General features: G+C 41.6%; 1 protein-coding gene across 13 annotated transcripts in view; it reads right to left on the reverse strand.

Annotated features, from left to right (window-relative positions):
* Window positions 1–404: 404 nt before the first annotated feature.
* The window catches only part of cacna1aa (calcium channel, voltage-dependent, P/Q type, alpha 1A subunit, a), a 96,811-nt gene continuing 81,883 nt past the window's right edge, over window positions 405–15,332 (reverse strand). For 10 of the 13 annotated variants that reach the window (XM_077540891.1, XM_077540863.1, XM_077540899.1 and 7 more), the window contains 5 exons: window positions 14,516–14,629; window positions 13,547–13,585; window positions 8,348–8,564; window positions 6,762–7,033; window positions 405–5,720 (listed from right to left, as the gene is read on the reverse strand). In XM_077540891.1, the coding sequence (XP_077397017.1) occupies window positions 4,983–5,720; window positions 6,762–7,033; window positions 8,348–8,564; window positions 13,547–13,585; window positions 14,516–14,629 (1,380 nt within the window). In that variant the 3' untranslated portion in view covers window positions 405–4,982. The remainder of the gene's footprint in view (window positions 5,721–6,761; window positions 7,034–8,347; window positions 8,565–13,546; window positions 13,586–14,515; window positions 14,630–15,332) is intronic. The other 3 variants (XM_077540880.1, XM_077540846.1, XM_077540872.1) reach the window with 3 other exon arrangements.

Below are 15,332 nucleotides of genomic sequence, written 5' to 3' on the forward strand. Positions count from 1 at the left end.
CGCAAAATGTGTTTTTAAAGGTACTAATTGTACATGAAGAATAATGAAAATGTCAAATTTATTGTAGGCGAAATATTAATGTTTGACTGCCAAAAATGGCTAAATAAGTAAAGTATCCCTTTAAAAACACATTTTGTGACTTGCTGTTGACAAAATGACACAAGTGCTCAGACCTCAGGTAAAGACCAATCACAGCTCACCTCTTTTCTGGGTTTGGTCATGTGACGTTTGTAAACAGAGCCATGATTGGTCGTTGCCTGAGCACCTGCTTTTGCTAACTGACTTTGGGCGGATATGTGAACCACTTATGCCGCAATGCCTTTACTTCATTTGTAACATTTTGACAACGATATAGTTAAAACAACAACACTGCAGCCCAAAAAAATGACTCCCAGACAAGCCAGTGTGCATTCTCTGTTTTTCTTTTTTTTATTCTTTAGGAAGAGTTCAGTTTGGAATTACAAAATGCACTGGTAGAAATTGTGGTGAGACAGCTTGAGAGTGAGATGATAGATAAGAGTGTGAAAGAGACAGCGTTGGAAAGAGAGAAAAGGACAGACTGAGTGTGAGATCAGAGGTTCCACGGCCAAATATGATCCAGTTTGGTACCTCGCTCCCCACACAAAAATATCGACAAAACACATCATCATCATTGGATCTGCACTTCTTTTCTTTGTTTACATTTTCCCCATATTCTGTGGTGTCTTCAACATTCAACATTGTGTTGTGTCTCGAGCCCATAACAGGAAAAAAACTAAAGACTCTCACCAAAGTCTCTTTTGTGTTTTGATCCTCTTTTTTTTTTTTTTTTGGTCCTTTTTTGTAGTATTTTTTGTTTTCAAAAATAGAAGGAAAAAAAAGTTGCTTTTTAAAAACATCTATTTATATATCTTTTTTTTTTTCAATACGTACCTATGAATTCATTAGTCTGTTTTTCTTTTATGTCCTGAAGATGACTGTTAACCCACAGTGTGGCATGCACATAGCACATGCAGTTCTTGAACTAGATATTTCAAAACTTTTTTTTTTTTTTAACATTTCTTTGAAAAAAAAAAAAATACTGTTTTCTTCTCATTTGCGGCTTTACATTGCTTTTGAAGACTTGTGATTAATTAGTGTGGCTTTCACTGCAGCATTGACAATAATTAAAAAAAAAAAAAAAAAAGATGGTGAGTGATCTGAGCGTTACATCTCACACAATCACACCCACACACACTATTTTTTATTTTAGGTTTTGACCAGTCAAAATATCCACCCAAAGAAAACTGTGAAGGATTAAGCTGCACAAACACCGAAAGACAGTAGCACAAACATACACCCACATTTGTTTTGAGGAAGAAAGAAAAGTATGCAACCAATAAAAATAATAATAAAATAAAGTCAGTCCCTCTCACATACTTCACGCACACACTCACACAAACCGCAAGTATTCGCTACATACCTTGTGTGCTAATCTCATTCCAAAGTGTGAAAAAAATTGGTGACATTCCACTAAGGTTGGAAAGACACTCATAGGTATATCTTTTTTTTTTTCTTCTTCTTCTTTCTGGGTTGCATTCTGTGGTCAATAAGTGATGGGCCTCCAGGTAAAAGAGAAAATAACAGTTACACTAAGAATGCTGACAGCAAAATGTGTTAGTTGGAGGCACATGTAGAAACAGAAAGAAAAATCCATTATATACACGTGAATGAGACAAAGCATTGGTGTTTTCTTGGACCATAACAAAGTCCGGACATCTTTTCAGCAGCTGACTATGAATTTGAGTGACCTTGTGTCAATTCACTTGCTTGTGTGGGTTCAAGCGGACAAGGCAGAGGTAGTGGTGGCAGATTGAGCTCAAATATTTTTTTGTGTGGACTGAAGAACACTATCTTTAAAACAAGCAAATATACTAGCTTAGCCTTTAGTCTGCGAGCTCAATGCTAATACTAACACATGATGGGAAACGCATATATAACCTTATAAAGGATCAATGTGTAGAATGTAGTGCCATCTAGTGGTGAACTAATAGAATGCAATGACCTAAGTTGGAAGCATGAGATGCCTGTGCATTTTATATTGTATGCATGTATATATTAGGGGTGGAACGATTTACAAATTCCACGGATGGGTTTTGTGCTTACAGTTTTCGGTTCAGTTCGGTTTTGGAAAAGTTTTTGTTGGTTTTAGAAAAAATAATGATATCTTGGAGTAAAAAGTTAAAGCGTATATTCACAGCTAATTATTATTATTATTATTATTGTATTATCGTTTAAATTATTATTATTCTATTTATGCCAGTGGCACATAGTGTTAAATATCTGCTCTTCAATTGGATGTCAAAAGGTAAAACCAACCTGTGTGTTTCCATTCATACAATAGACTAAGTCATGGTTACCTGCAAATATATCAGCTTTGTGTTCCACTATACAGGCCCACATTTCACACTAGGTACATTTGTGACGAAACCGAGTTAAGATTACTATTTCAGTCGGAAAACTTTTTATTTATTTTTTTGCTGGTTTACCGTGAGGTTTTTCTTGTGCAAAATAAGTGCCTTGCTCCACAGGTTGGAAAACAACTTTCAGATCAATTAAAATGTATACGATTATAATATGAAAGTATTAAATAAGTATTATTTGATGGACAGAAAACAAAGATGTCATAATTTATATCTAATATGGATAAACTAATGTTTATCTAGTTATTGCTCCATCGACATGATGTGTGAATGAGCTCATCTCATGCCGTAAGTACGCAATCTTAAAGTCATCTCTTCATTCACGTAAACGAAACAAACAAGATGTGCTTTCATTGCCGATTTCCACCTTTATTTTGAAGGGATTTACAAAACGGTCAAAATTTGCGTCCCAGGCCAGGCATCGATAGACGTTGCAAGTCAAAGTGTACGGGCGTATGCGTTCGTATGCAGCTCGAGGCCTACGAGCGTCTGTTTGAAACAAAACCCCTCAGTTATGAACATAGTGATTTTTTTATAATTCTGACGCCCGTTTCACGTACCACATATTTTGTGTTGGACTAATAAAGACTTGGCAGCGATGAGCAATGGCTCAGGACGCTAACGCTGGTAGCACCGTAGCCTACTAGCGTCATGAAACCCAAGAACTCGATAAGCCTCCGAGGCTCTACCTACCGCTACAATATGATTGGCTGCAGCATCACTGGAAGGTTAAGATGCACATGCCATGAGTCGCCGCCGTAAACATGGACGGCACCATAATAGATTAATGGATTAGCGCTCATAAGGGGAGGAAACAACAAAGAGTCGCATTAAAGGACCGAACGGAAACGAAACAAAACTATTGACCCCATCGGTTTTAACCGTTCCAGCCCTAACATATATATATATATATATATATATATATATATATATATATATATATATATATATATATATATATATATATATATATAATTCTATTATGTAATTCCTATGTGTTTTTATAGAGAGCAATTTTTGTCATTTAAAAAAACATTACATTTTTTGTTGTTATTGGTTTTTTTGTTAGGAAGGCTGGAGAAGATTAATATTTCTATTCATTTCTATTGGAAAAGATGATTTGTTTTTTAACAGAAAAAATTAGAAGTAAAAGAATATATTGTGGTCAATTTGGAGGTTCCAGTGTAGCCTTAAACTACAAAAATACTTTTGGGCACCCTAAGCATCTAAGTCTATCTCCCATGAAGCAATGGGGCATAACTCGCTGCGCTGTCATGACATGTCATGTACGCATTTTCCCTTATTATGGTCGAAGAAAACAACGTGTTTCTCTCCATTCTCCACCTTTCTGTCCGTCAGTTTCTCTTTGCTCGGAAACGTTTCCATTAAAGACGAATGCTGCCACATTCACTTTACCCTGCTTGCCATTTGATCATTGAAAGATTATCAGTGTTAGAAAAGTTCGGAAGAAAAAAGTGCATTTCCGTCTGTATGAGTGGCAGGCATTTGGCACACAACATAGACACGCAAGCAAAAAGTCTTTTTTTTCTTCTTTTTTTCCTTACTTACTTACAATGACACGTGACTTCTCTCTATGACCTTTAGGGTGAATATGAGGTTATAAAGAGAGGAATGTCAAAAAGGGGGAGAAAGAGAGAAACAGAAAGGTCATTTCATCCCCAAAGGGCAGAAAGCTACAGGCTACAACAGGAAGAAAAAATGCCCCTCTTACATACAGTAGATTCTCTTTGTTGATAGTATTCTTTTTTCTTTTTTTTTTTTTATCATTCATGCAAGGATCACACAAGGTTTACAAGTCTTAAAAAAGCTGTGTGGGGGTGCAACACAAGATTCAAGCTTGCGCGTTTTGAAGAAGACGAAGAAGCGGAAGAAGCAGCCAAAGAAATGCTGCAGAGAACCGCTTTGGTGCTTAAAGCCGTCATCACGTTGTTTTTCTTCATCGCGGCGGAGGATGGCGTCAATCGTCTGTTTAACAGGTGGAGGGCGATCTCAACGTCCTCGTCTTCCAGCCTCCTCGAGTCGACGCCGCAACTCTCACCCGCGCCCGCTCGCCTCAAACAAGGCGGGGGGCTCGTCGTCACGGTGGTTCGTATTTAAAAAGAGATGATAAAACTCATCAATATTCAACAGGCGACTGGGCGGGTTTGGGATTGACTTCCTTTCAAGCTACAATTCAAGTTAGCTTGAGGAAGCAAAAAAAAAGAAACGTCTTTTTTTTGAGTTGCAACTCTTGACATCTTGTAAGTGGCTGTAGCTCTTGACCAGAGGCAGAATTTCCAATCACTTCCTACTACTTGTGTCCTTCCAATCTGTCATTTGACATTTGTCAACTGATGAATGCGACATCAATGCACGTTTGGTACCTCTTTCTGTATTTTTTATTTTTTGTTGTTGCTTCCTGTCTTAGTTTAATCCCGTCATCCTGACACCTGGTCAAGCCCAGCGTTGCCGGGACATTCCAAGGACCGGCTGATGTCCACGTAGGGTACTCCAGTTCCCTCGCCGCCCAATCCCCAGGGGCTAGCACCAGTCGTCCTGTTCCTTCTCGAGGTACGGTTCATGCAGACCTTTGCGGGGTCCTCGTGGGTGCCCCCCCGGGGGTGGGACCTTGTGAGGCCCACTATGTTGGGGTCCATGGAGATGCGTGGAAGGTGACGAAGAGCGGTAACCGTTGGGTAGGCGACGCTGGACCGGGGGCTGCGGAGCGCTAGAAGGGGGCACGTGGTGGACGGTCCTCGGTGAGGTACGGTTTGGCTGCGGGTGCGGCGGCAAAGGGTGAGGGTGGGGGTTGTTTACGGGCTGCGGTGGAGGGAGGGGGTGCAGGTTGCGCGGCTGCGCTTGGGGAGGAGGTGGCAGTGGGTGGCTGGCCAAGGGGTGCGGGTGGGGGTTGCCGCCCGGCTCGTGGGCGGGCGGCTCGTGGTGGGGCACGTAGTTTTGGTTGTAAAAGCAGCCGTCCCCTTCTATGGACCCTCCATCTGTGTCCGCCCAGCGAAGTGGGGGGTGATGTCCCTGGCGGGCCACGCCGGCGAGAGGAATCTGACCTTGGGGGACATCAGGAGATAAACGGCGCGGCGCTAGGGCCGGTGCCCGGCCCTGAGGCCCCGCCTGTTGTGGGGCCACGGCCTTACGGACCACTGGGGAGTACGTAACGTGGGGGCGGGGTGTCGCCGGCGTCTGCGGCAACTGACGGCGGCCCCGGCGCGGGGTGCTCGTCCCGGAGGTCGACGGAACGGGACTTCCGCTGACCGAACTACTGCCCTACACCAAAAGTGAAATAAGGCAAATAAAAAGCACGAACCACAAATTCAACGACAGAACATATAGTCAGAGATGGAAGACGAAGAGCCAGAAGGAGGAAAGGAGATATTTGAATAAAAGCACGAGAAGACAAGCACAAGAAAAGCACAAGTGATGTGAGATAAAGTATCAGTGCAGGACGAAAAAGACATGCCATGCAAAGGAGAGAAAACAAGAAGAGGAGGAAAAAGGGTTCATTTCTTGAGCATCCATTGTGGTAAACATGAAATATATACATACATCCATGCATTTACTGTACATTTGTATTATAACATATCCTGCTCAACTTTGCAGAACAAGAGGCCTGTGGATCATCCACTCACTCAGGCCACAACAGAAATATAAGAACTACAATTTTACATACTGTAAATTTCTTCCTTACTGTTTATAAAAGTCAATTTGATGCATATGGGGTTGCCGTGCATACATCATTCACATTTTTTTTAATCATATGCAAATGATGTTGGAATGGAGGAAAAGGGAGTGAGGGAGAGGAAATTGGATATGGCATTCCAGTGAACAAATATACAGTACGATATGTATGCATATTTGTTGAGTCATTCGGATCAATTATTGCTGACTCATCTGATACCTTTGTAACATACTGTACAATCTAATGATCTGAAACAAAGGCTGTCGCAAACATCTGTTCCAAAGACAATAATCCTCACTTCTGATTGATGATGTCAGAGGAGTACTCATTCAACAGTATATTTAGTTTAAAATTAGCCACATGAAAGCAACCAATATTAGCTCTCTATACTCGTAATAATGAAAGTGTGTTGTTAAACACCTCTGTAAATCCAAATTGAACATGATTATCTTTATGGAAGGAGAATTCTTGATGCAGCTTTTGTATTGGTTCCTATCAGGCAGTGAATTGAGATACCAATACAAGAACTTAATGATGAACTATTTCCTTGGATTTGCACCAATGTTTTCCCATCGTTATGACGAAACCCAAACTCCAAAGTGTGATCCTCAAATGACCCAGTAGCCCACCTGTCTGTGTGTGATGCAGTCGCGACCCTCGCTGGGGGATCGCGACCACCGCGGGTCCCGTTCTCGTTCCCGCTCCCGCTCCCGCTCCCTGTCGGGCTCTCTGTCACGAGAATGCTTGTGGCCGTATTCGCCACCTCGCTCGGCGGCGTAACGCTCTTTGTCCATGGAGCCGTGATGGTGGTGGTGATGGTGATGGTGCTTGCGGTCTTTGGACCGGCCACGATCTCGGTCCCGATCCCTGTCCCTGGACATCGGTTCACCTGACTGGGTGTCTGTGCCAACACCCAACGGGACAGAATTATTAAAGCCTCCAATTCATGTACACAGTAATTCATGGAAAATATAGTTTTAAATGAAAAGAATGCTTTTATTTTTGTATACAAATAAGGCAGTATTTAAACTTGGATGCCAGATAGACAAACTAGCTTAGCGCTAGGCAGTGGCGCAAAAAGGGGTGCGCAGGATATGCGCTGCATAGGGGCGCTGCGCCAGAGGGGGGCGCCAAAGTTATGGGAGTCAAATTATTTGGAGCACGTGTAATGATCAAATAACAAAGGAACGTCACTTAGTAGGCACTCCTCTGCTCCGTGACTGTCATCTACTTTCGCTTTTTTTTGTTTTTTAATTATTAAAATTAAATTAGTTTAATTGGTTTTCAGGGCAGCTCTGTTAGTTTTATGAGTTTTAGTTATTTAAAAATGCTTAGTTTGAGTAGTTTTGGATGATTGCGCTTTAATTAATTAATTTAATGAAAAAAAATAAAATAAACTTTAAAATTAAAACAAATTAAATAATTTAATTAACTGATTTATTTAAATTACTTAATAAACACCATGGTAAAAATAAAAAAAAATAAAAAATAAAAAAAAACTCCAGAAACATGCATACTGTCAATGTGTATGTTTTTTGCTGTTGTTTTTTTTGTTTTGTTTTTTTTGTAAATTAAAAAAAAAAAAAAAAAAAGGAGTACCCTTCCCCAAGGAATTACTCACTGCCTTCCCACACAATTTTTTTTGGAGCGGAAGTACCCCGAACCACCTACCCATTACTAACTAATATTCCCCCCCATTTTTTTTTTTTTTTTTTTTTTTGTAGCACCCCCAAACCTCTGCTCTTCAAATAGTCTCTGCTACACGCCGATGTTTGGTGGATGCCAACCTATTTTATTATTATGACAACAGTGTGCTCGGCAAACCCACTGAATCATTCTAGAAATAAATTGATTGAATGCATTATTATTATTAGTATTATCCATCAATCCATTTTCTTGACCGCTTATTCCTCACGAGGGTCGCGGGGCGTGCTGGAGCCTATCTCAGCTGGCTTTGGGCAGTAGGCGAGGTACAGCCGGACTGTTTGCCAGCCAATCGCATTATTATTATTATTATTATTATTATTATTATTATTATTATCGCTAATACATTGAATATAAAGTTCATTGGAAAATTAACGATTTTGTGGGGTGCAAAGTGGAAGACTTAAGGCACCTTATGGCAATAATAAAAATTTGGACGGCAGGATGCCCTTATCAAAATACGACATTCATGAATGCGTGTGTGCTTGTGTGTGTCTGTGATGCCTCCAACCTGTGTCCGCCTCCACGTAGCGACTCAGTGACCTCTCGGAGGCACGGTGACTGCGCTCTTTCCTTCTGTGCCCGTGCCTGGAAGCCCGACCTTCCTCGGGTATTACACGCTCCATGTTGTAGACATCTGGGCCTCCTTTGTCTCTGCTGCCACGTCCTGACCTGCTGTGACCTAACGAGGAGGCCGAGCGCTTCATGGGGCTGTTGTCACTGATGGTCTGCGGGAGAAAATAGGAGGGACACATGCTGGGAGATTGACTCTTGTAGTGTATTTTTTTAATGGTCGACACTGCATGGGTGTATATGTTTGCATGTGTTTGATCGTGATCTATTTTTATACATAATCGGCTCCAACTTTCCTGTTGCATCATTTCAAGTATTTCAGTGAAGCCACTTCACAACACTGTGAAAAGCTTCCAGGGAAGGAATGCAGTAAATATCAAACATATATAGAAAATTAGAGATGATGGCAAAAAGTCATGCCGTCATGCTTCTGTAAATTGTAAAATAAAGAAATCAAGGCATAGAAGGGTCAGTATGGCTTGCATCATTACTCCATCCTTGTTCCCCATAACCCCCCTGAACATGGCACATTCCAGGCTGTAGGAAACTGCAGTATTCCTCTATTCTGTACATCGTGCTTTGCTGTGGCCATGCAGGCACGTAGAGGTTTGTCTGCGTACTCGACCCGTGGATGAAGACACCGGGACAGAGCCAATAATGCCTAAGTTGCCTACAAAGTTTGGTATGTAAAGTACACTATATGGACAAAAGCATTGGGAGACCTGGTGCTTACAGGGAGTGGAAAATAAAAATAAAGACTCAGGATGTTTTCAAAATCTGTCACTCATTCACTACTCCCTCATCATTATCATAGAGGTCAGTCAATTGAGTCAAATTTCAAACACTAATCGGGCCTTTCATTATTGATGTCAGGACATTGCATAACCAGATCAACGTCAGATGGTATAAGGGGCACTTTATGGCGTAGTAGGGGTGTGCTAAAAAAATAAAAAAATCGATAGGCAATATATTGTTGCGGGCCTCATTAACAATACGCGTATCGATACGCAGGCATCAAAATCGATATTGCTCATTAATTTTAAATAGGAACAGTAGCTTCTTTGAAGTTCTGCTCATGCACATGTAGGGAGGAGGTGGTGGGGGAGCAGAGGAGGCACGGGTGCCTTTGCAGTTTGCATTGTACTTAAAAAAAAAATAGCAGCATCTTTGAAGTTAATTGCCTTCAATTAGTGCATGTGCAGGAGGAGCGTGACGGAGTCGTTGAGCGAGGAAAGAGACATGAGTGCCTAAAGCCTGATTCACACAGCAGTAGAATTGGCTCAATTTTAGATCAGAATTTCCCCTCCCGACAATTGAAAGGACACGAAGACATGCAAAGGATAATCATAACAGATAATCCTCATACTCATCCCGATATCGGCACTCGGAAGAACCTCTGACTTGAAATCGGGGATATTCAACATGTTGGTTTGTTTTGGCCCGACTTCACTCCGTGTGCGGTGTGCCCCAAGGACAAAGCACCGGAAAGCCGGTTGACGGTGACGTGTCGCCAATCAGAAAGTGAACCGGCGAGGAAGCTGGTGGGGAATCCAAATTCGAAACAGTCATGACCCAGCAGAAAGTCTGTGCTTGCCGCCAGCACCGAGGGCAAGCGATGCCTCGATCACCCCCAGAGCCCATTTACACTCCTTTAAACAATGCCTTTACTTTTTATGTCGCTTTTTCAGCTGAAAACAAACCAGGAAGTATCGCGACAGGTCCAGCATGTTTGTTGACTTGGAAGTAGTCACATTCAATCTCGAGGATTTGCGAGACTTCACGTCACATTCATGAATGAACTCGGCTCGTGTGTGTGTTGATTGACACGGTACATTCAAAACTGTTATTCCCGTGATTTTTTTTTTTTCTCTTCACATGTGGCATCTCTCACAGTTTGGAAGTCGGCTGACAATTTTAAAATCTTGCCGTGTGAACCAGGCTTTAGTTTGCATTGTACTAAACCTGCTTTAATGTTCTATGGGAAAGATGAACCTTACCACTCTGACATTCCTAATTACAAATAAGTTCTGTTCATGTTCTTTTGTTGTTGTAGCAACAAAATAAACAGGGCATCTGACATTGTCTTTGCTCATAAAACCCAACAATTACGGCAAATAATGAGTTGTAAAGGACAGGACATTGAATTGTGTATGCTACGTGATTGTGTAGATTCTAAAACAACCTGCTAGCGGATGACAACACCCTTGTACATGTTTATTAACCCTCCAAATACCAACCTGTCGTCCCCGACAACAAATTAGGCATGGTTTCCAAATTACCATAACTCCTGAACCGTTATCACTAGCAACGTAAGTCGAACGGATTCTGAAAGCAGAGGAGTGGAGCTTTACGTCGATACCTCATACATTACGGTAGTTGGCCGAATGTCACGTCTGGATAGGGTTACCAACTTTCTGATCCCGAAATAAGGGACAGGTGCACGGCACGGTGCCATGGTTGCGTGGGCATGATGTGTGAAATCAGTGTATATTCTGATTAGATTCGAAATGCATAAAGTTTGTGTCTTTCTCAAACTGTAGCCACCAAGTTATAAGTGAAGAATTGTCCAAAAGGGTAAATAGTGTCCATATAGTGTACATACGTTAAGCACCATAATATTTGACCTCCTAGTTGCAGCAGCACGAACAATCCCAACATTTCCACTCACATCATTCCTCTTACATTTTTCCTCATCTCAACACAACATGCTCCCATGAACACACACCCGCTTACAGTCAATACAAATTAGCATGCAAGTAGGCAGGTATGAAGGGAGACATAAAATAAACAAAAGATTCATGACAAGCACACTGGCATGGAGGCATCGACAAAGAGAGAACAAACAGCAGTAGAAAGAGACGGATAGACCCCATCAGTTAGTAAGTGACACGGTTGTTAATGGCAAGAGGCAACGTGCTACAACTCTACATCCAGCCAAGTAGCTCAAGACGCGAGGATCACTTGTAAACGTGTCATCAGATGAGCCCATGCTTAAGAAGACAACATTGATGAAATTTGGACACACGCTTGTCTTAATAAAATGACGTAGAAACGACAGGGCTGTAAGAATGTAGTAAACGATTTTATCATGTACTACAAGTAGTCTTTGTATTATGTATTAGTATAATGAAAGCACTTATCCCTGAGAATTTTGGAAGATCAGATGGAAATCGTATCTTGTCTACTTATATTTGATTGCAACTAGAGCTGGGCGATATGGACCAAAACTCATATCCCGATATACATATAAATATAACATGTCACAAATAGTTTTATTTAGGGATGTATATTTTAGCCGATAAAAAGGTCCGATATATTTATTAATGTCTGTACACTGTTTGCAACACGAGCAGCCTACAATGCTCCATGCTTGGCTCCTCAACAGGCGCTAAAATCACGCGTGAATCGATACTGCAAGTGCTGCTGCTCATGTCTGTATAAGGGACTCAGCCAATCACGTATCTGGCTCCGCCTCATGTCATTTGATTGACAGACCAAGTCATTCGGCTGTAAAACGCCATTATGTAAAAGAAGACCATTGTGGAAAAGGACATTATGAAATAAAAACTGACTTTGTAAAACAACGTTTTCTTATCTTATAAAACAAATTAAATGTCATTATTTTTTTTAAAGTATGACGTTGTTAAAATAATCATTATGAAATATTTAACCAAAATAAAATATTTGTTAGCGGCACGGTAGTCGAGTGGTTAGCACGTCCGCTTCCCAGTTCTGAGGTCTCCGGTTCGAGTCCAGGCTCCAACCTTCCTGGGTGGAGTTTGCATGTTCTCCCCGTGCCCGCGTGGGTCTTCTCCGGGTACTCCGGTCTCCTCCCACATTCCAAAGATATGCATGGCAGGTTAATTGGGCGCTCCGAATTGTCGCTAGGTGTGCGTGTGAGTGTGGATGGTTGTTAATCTCTGTGTGCCCTGCGATTGGTTGGCAACCAGTCCAGGGTGTCCCCCGCCTACTGCCCAGAGCCAGCTGAGATAGGCGCCAGCAGCCCCCGCGACCCTTGTGAGGAATAAGCGGTCAAGAAAATGGATGGATGGATGGAAAATATTTGTTACATATTAAAGAATAGCATAACACTTTTCATAATAATACTAACACCCCATTTTAAAATTTAATGGCCATATTACATAATTGCCTGTTATTTATCAAAATAATAGTAAGTTCAAAAAGGCCTTTTTATTTATTGAATTTGACACTTTTGGGCTTCCATACTAAACAAGCAGCCGTTTTCTGTAGCTGACTTACGTTTTTGCAAGTTAATAGCACATTTGGAGCCACGTTGCAAGTGGCCACAGCTTGATTGACAAGAACGGACTCCAAGTAAGTTTCACCGCAGTTGGAGGGTGGGTGTGTTGTGCTGTAGAGTGCGAAGTGTCGCCCCTCCCTCTTCTTTTTTAACCGCAATTTGCATGATTGAGTGAAGAGAGAGAGCACTTCACAAGTGTGAAGTGTCCCCCCTTCCCCCTCCCACCTCCTGTGCACAAAAGAGGAGGGGCTGGGGCCCACGGGGCAATGAGTAGAGCAGAAGCGGAGCACACAGCGCAAGTTTAACTATATCGATATAGACGAAATGGCCTAATTCCATATCCCGTTTAAAAATATATCGATATAATTTTTATATCGATATATCGCCCAGCCCTAATTGCAACTTTCTGCCATTTGAAATGAGGAATGTAATTACTTTAATGTAGAGCAATAACCATGCGCATTTTGTTTTTGTTTTTTAACTACTGTATGATTTTGATGATTTTTTTTTTTTAAAAAGGTTGAATTTACAATATAGTCTATGTGCAGCCTCAAAAGCCAATACAGGTTCAATGTCGCAGAGCATCCAAGTCCAGTTCACCCGCATCGCAGAGAGTGCAACAGACTTAAATTGTACAATTCAATCTACCAATTAATGGACTACAGTGTGTCTAGCTAAGACATTTTGACATTGTATGACTGCAGTTGATAGCATAGCAGCGGGAACTCTTCACAATGGAAATGCAAGCAACTTCCTACTATTCCGAACTGAACCAAATTGCAAATTTGGTGGGAATGCATCTTAAGACCAAGCCAGAGTGACAGAGAGGAGCTGAGAAGAGCGGGAAAAACAAGACAGGGAAGACAGGGTACATACACTGAGGTGACTGCCACGCTGCTTCCCCTTCCTCCGCTTCTGTGAGCACAGAGAAAACACACAAAACATACACAACACACAAACACACGCACACACGCGCACGAGAGCCACAAATGAAGCAGAACCAGGACAACAGAGGAGCACATGGGACGGGGAATCAATAATAAAGATGAATAGATTCACAATGGAGGAGGAAAAAGATAGTTGGAGGCCGCATCTCAAATAGACACAGAAAGAAGGTCTAATTAAACACTGAAGCAGCAGTGAAGGAGGAGAAACACTTACCACACACGGCCAGGTGAAAGACATCAAAACAGTGATTTATAGACAGTCGCGGAGGAAAAAGCCCAATCGACGCCATGGTCACAAAAGCAATGATAAAATATACAGTACAAGATATGCACACTCTCACGCGCACGCACGCACTACAAAATCAGGGTGAACTCCATCATACACGCACGCACACACGTAGCGCATGCGAGAAACTCAACAAAATTCATCAAAGGTACGAAGGGAGAAAATAAAACTTGAAGTTTAGTAGAGCCATAGTAACAAGAAGAAGAAAGTAAATCGAAATCAGGGTCTGACTACGTATTTGTATGCGGTATGTGCACGTTGTGTCTCTCTGACATGTTTTGTGCGTTGACAACCAGAGCACTCACCAGTGAAACAGCACAAAATGGATGAAGGTGTTGGATGAAAAGAAGGACGATCACATGCAAGATATGAGATACGAGAGGAAGGGAGGACACCAACAGGAGAAGAAGAGAGCTAAAGACAGGACTTTGCCTTACTATGGTTCTTTTGAGTCAGAAATAAACAAAACGATTCAATGTTGAAGCCGGATCAGTCTCATTTCAAATGTTTGAGGCCATGAACCACAGCAATGAATCATTTAGCAAAGACCTTATGATCAGAGACAAAATGAGGAGGGAGGGAGAAGGTCGGAGAGGTGACAATGCTGCTCACTTGGTTGTCGCCTGGTAGGCGGGGCATGGAAGCGGCCCTGCCGTGGCCTTCCATTGGAGGAAAGTGCTCAGTATCCGAGTAACCATCCTGCCCCATCTCTCTCATCTCTACCGTCTGCAAACAGAGCAGGAGAGCAGGAGATGATGTGACTGGCTGCCAAGACATCGGGGAGGTAACAGGTGGTGGGAAGGGGGAGGGGGGTGTCATCCACAGAGGCAGAGAACCAAGGGTCTTACACAGGAATGTAGTCAATGAGAGGATCAGATGAGTATAATGATCAGATTTTCCATTTACAACTTGATTTCTAGTTCCAGTTTTGAGGATCATCATGTATAATGTAGTCTGTCTGTCTCTCTGTCTCTCTCTCTCTCTCTCTCTCTCTTTTGAATGATATTTTCTTCCTCTTCTTCCCTGACACTTTTTTTTTTAAAAGCCTTTCGATGCAAAAAAAAACAACAAAAAACAAAAAAAACTTACTGGTCGTTACATAAACCTAAAAGATATATATTAACTCATTTGCTCCCAAAACGTATAAAAACATTATATTTTAAATATTGCCATGGTCCCCAAAACATATTTAATTATTTTTGTATGTGTGGTTTTTTTTTAATGCTAGAGCATAAAGAAGGCTTTGATGCAGCCTCTGAGCAATGCAAGTTGTAATGGTAATGGTAGTTATTATAAAATATGGCCAGCAGGTGGCAGTAGGGGTGTGCCAGAAAATCGATTCATAAAAGAATCGAGATTCTCATTTATTAATCGAATCAAATTGATATTAATATCCAAAAATCAATTTTATTTAAATTAGAAGTGAAGA

This window comes from Festucalex cinctus, chromosome 1 (assembly GCF_051991245.1).
Source record: "Festucalex cinctus isolate MCC-2025b chromosome 1, RoL_Fcin_1.0, whole genome shotgun sequence".
NCBI lineage: Eukaryota > Metazoa > Chordata > Actinopteri > Syngnathiformes > Syngnathidae > Festucalex > Festucalex cinctus.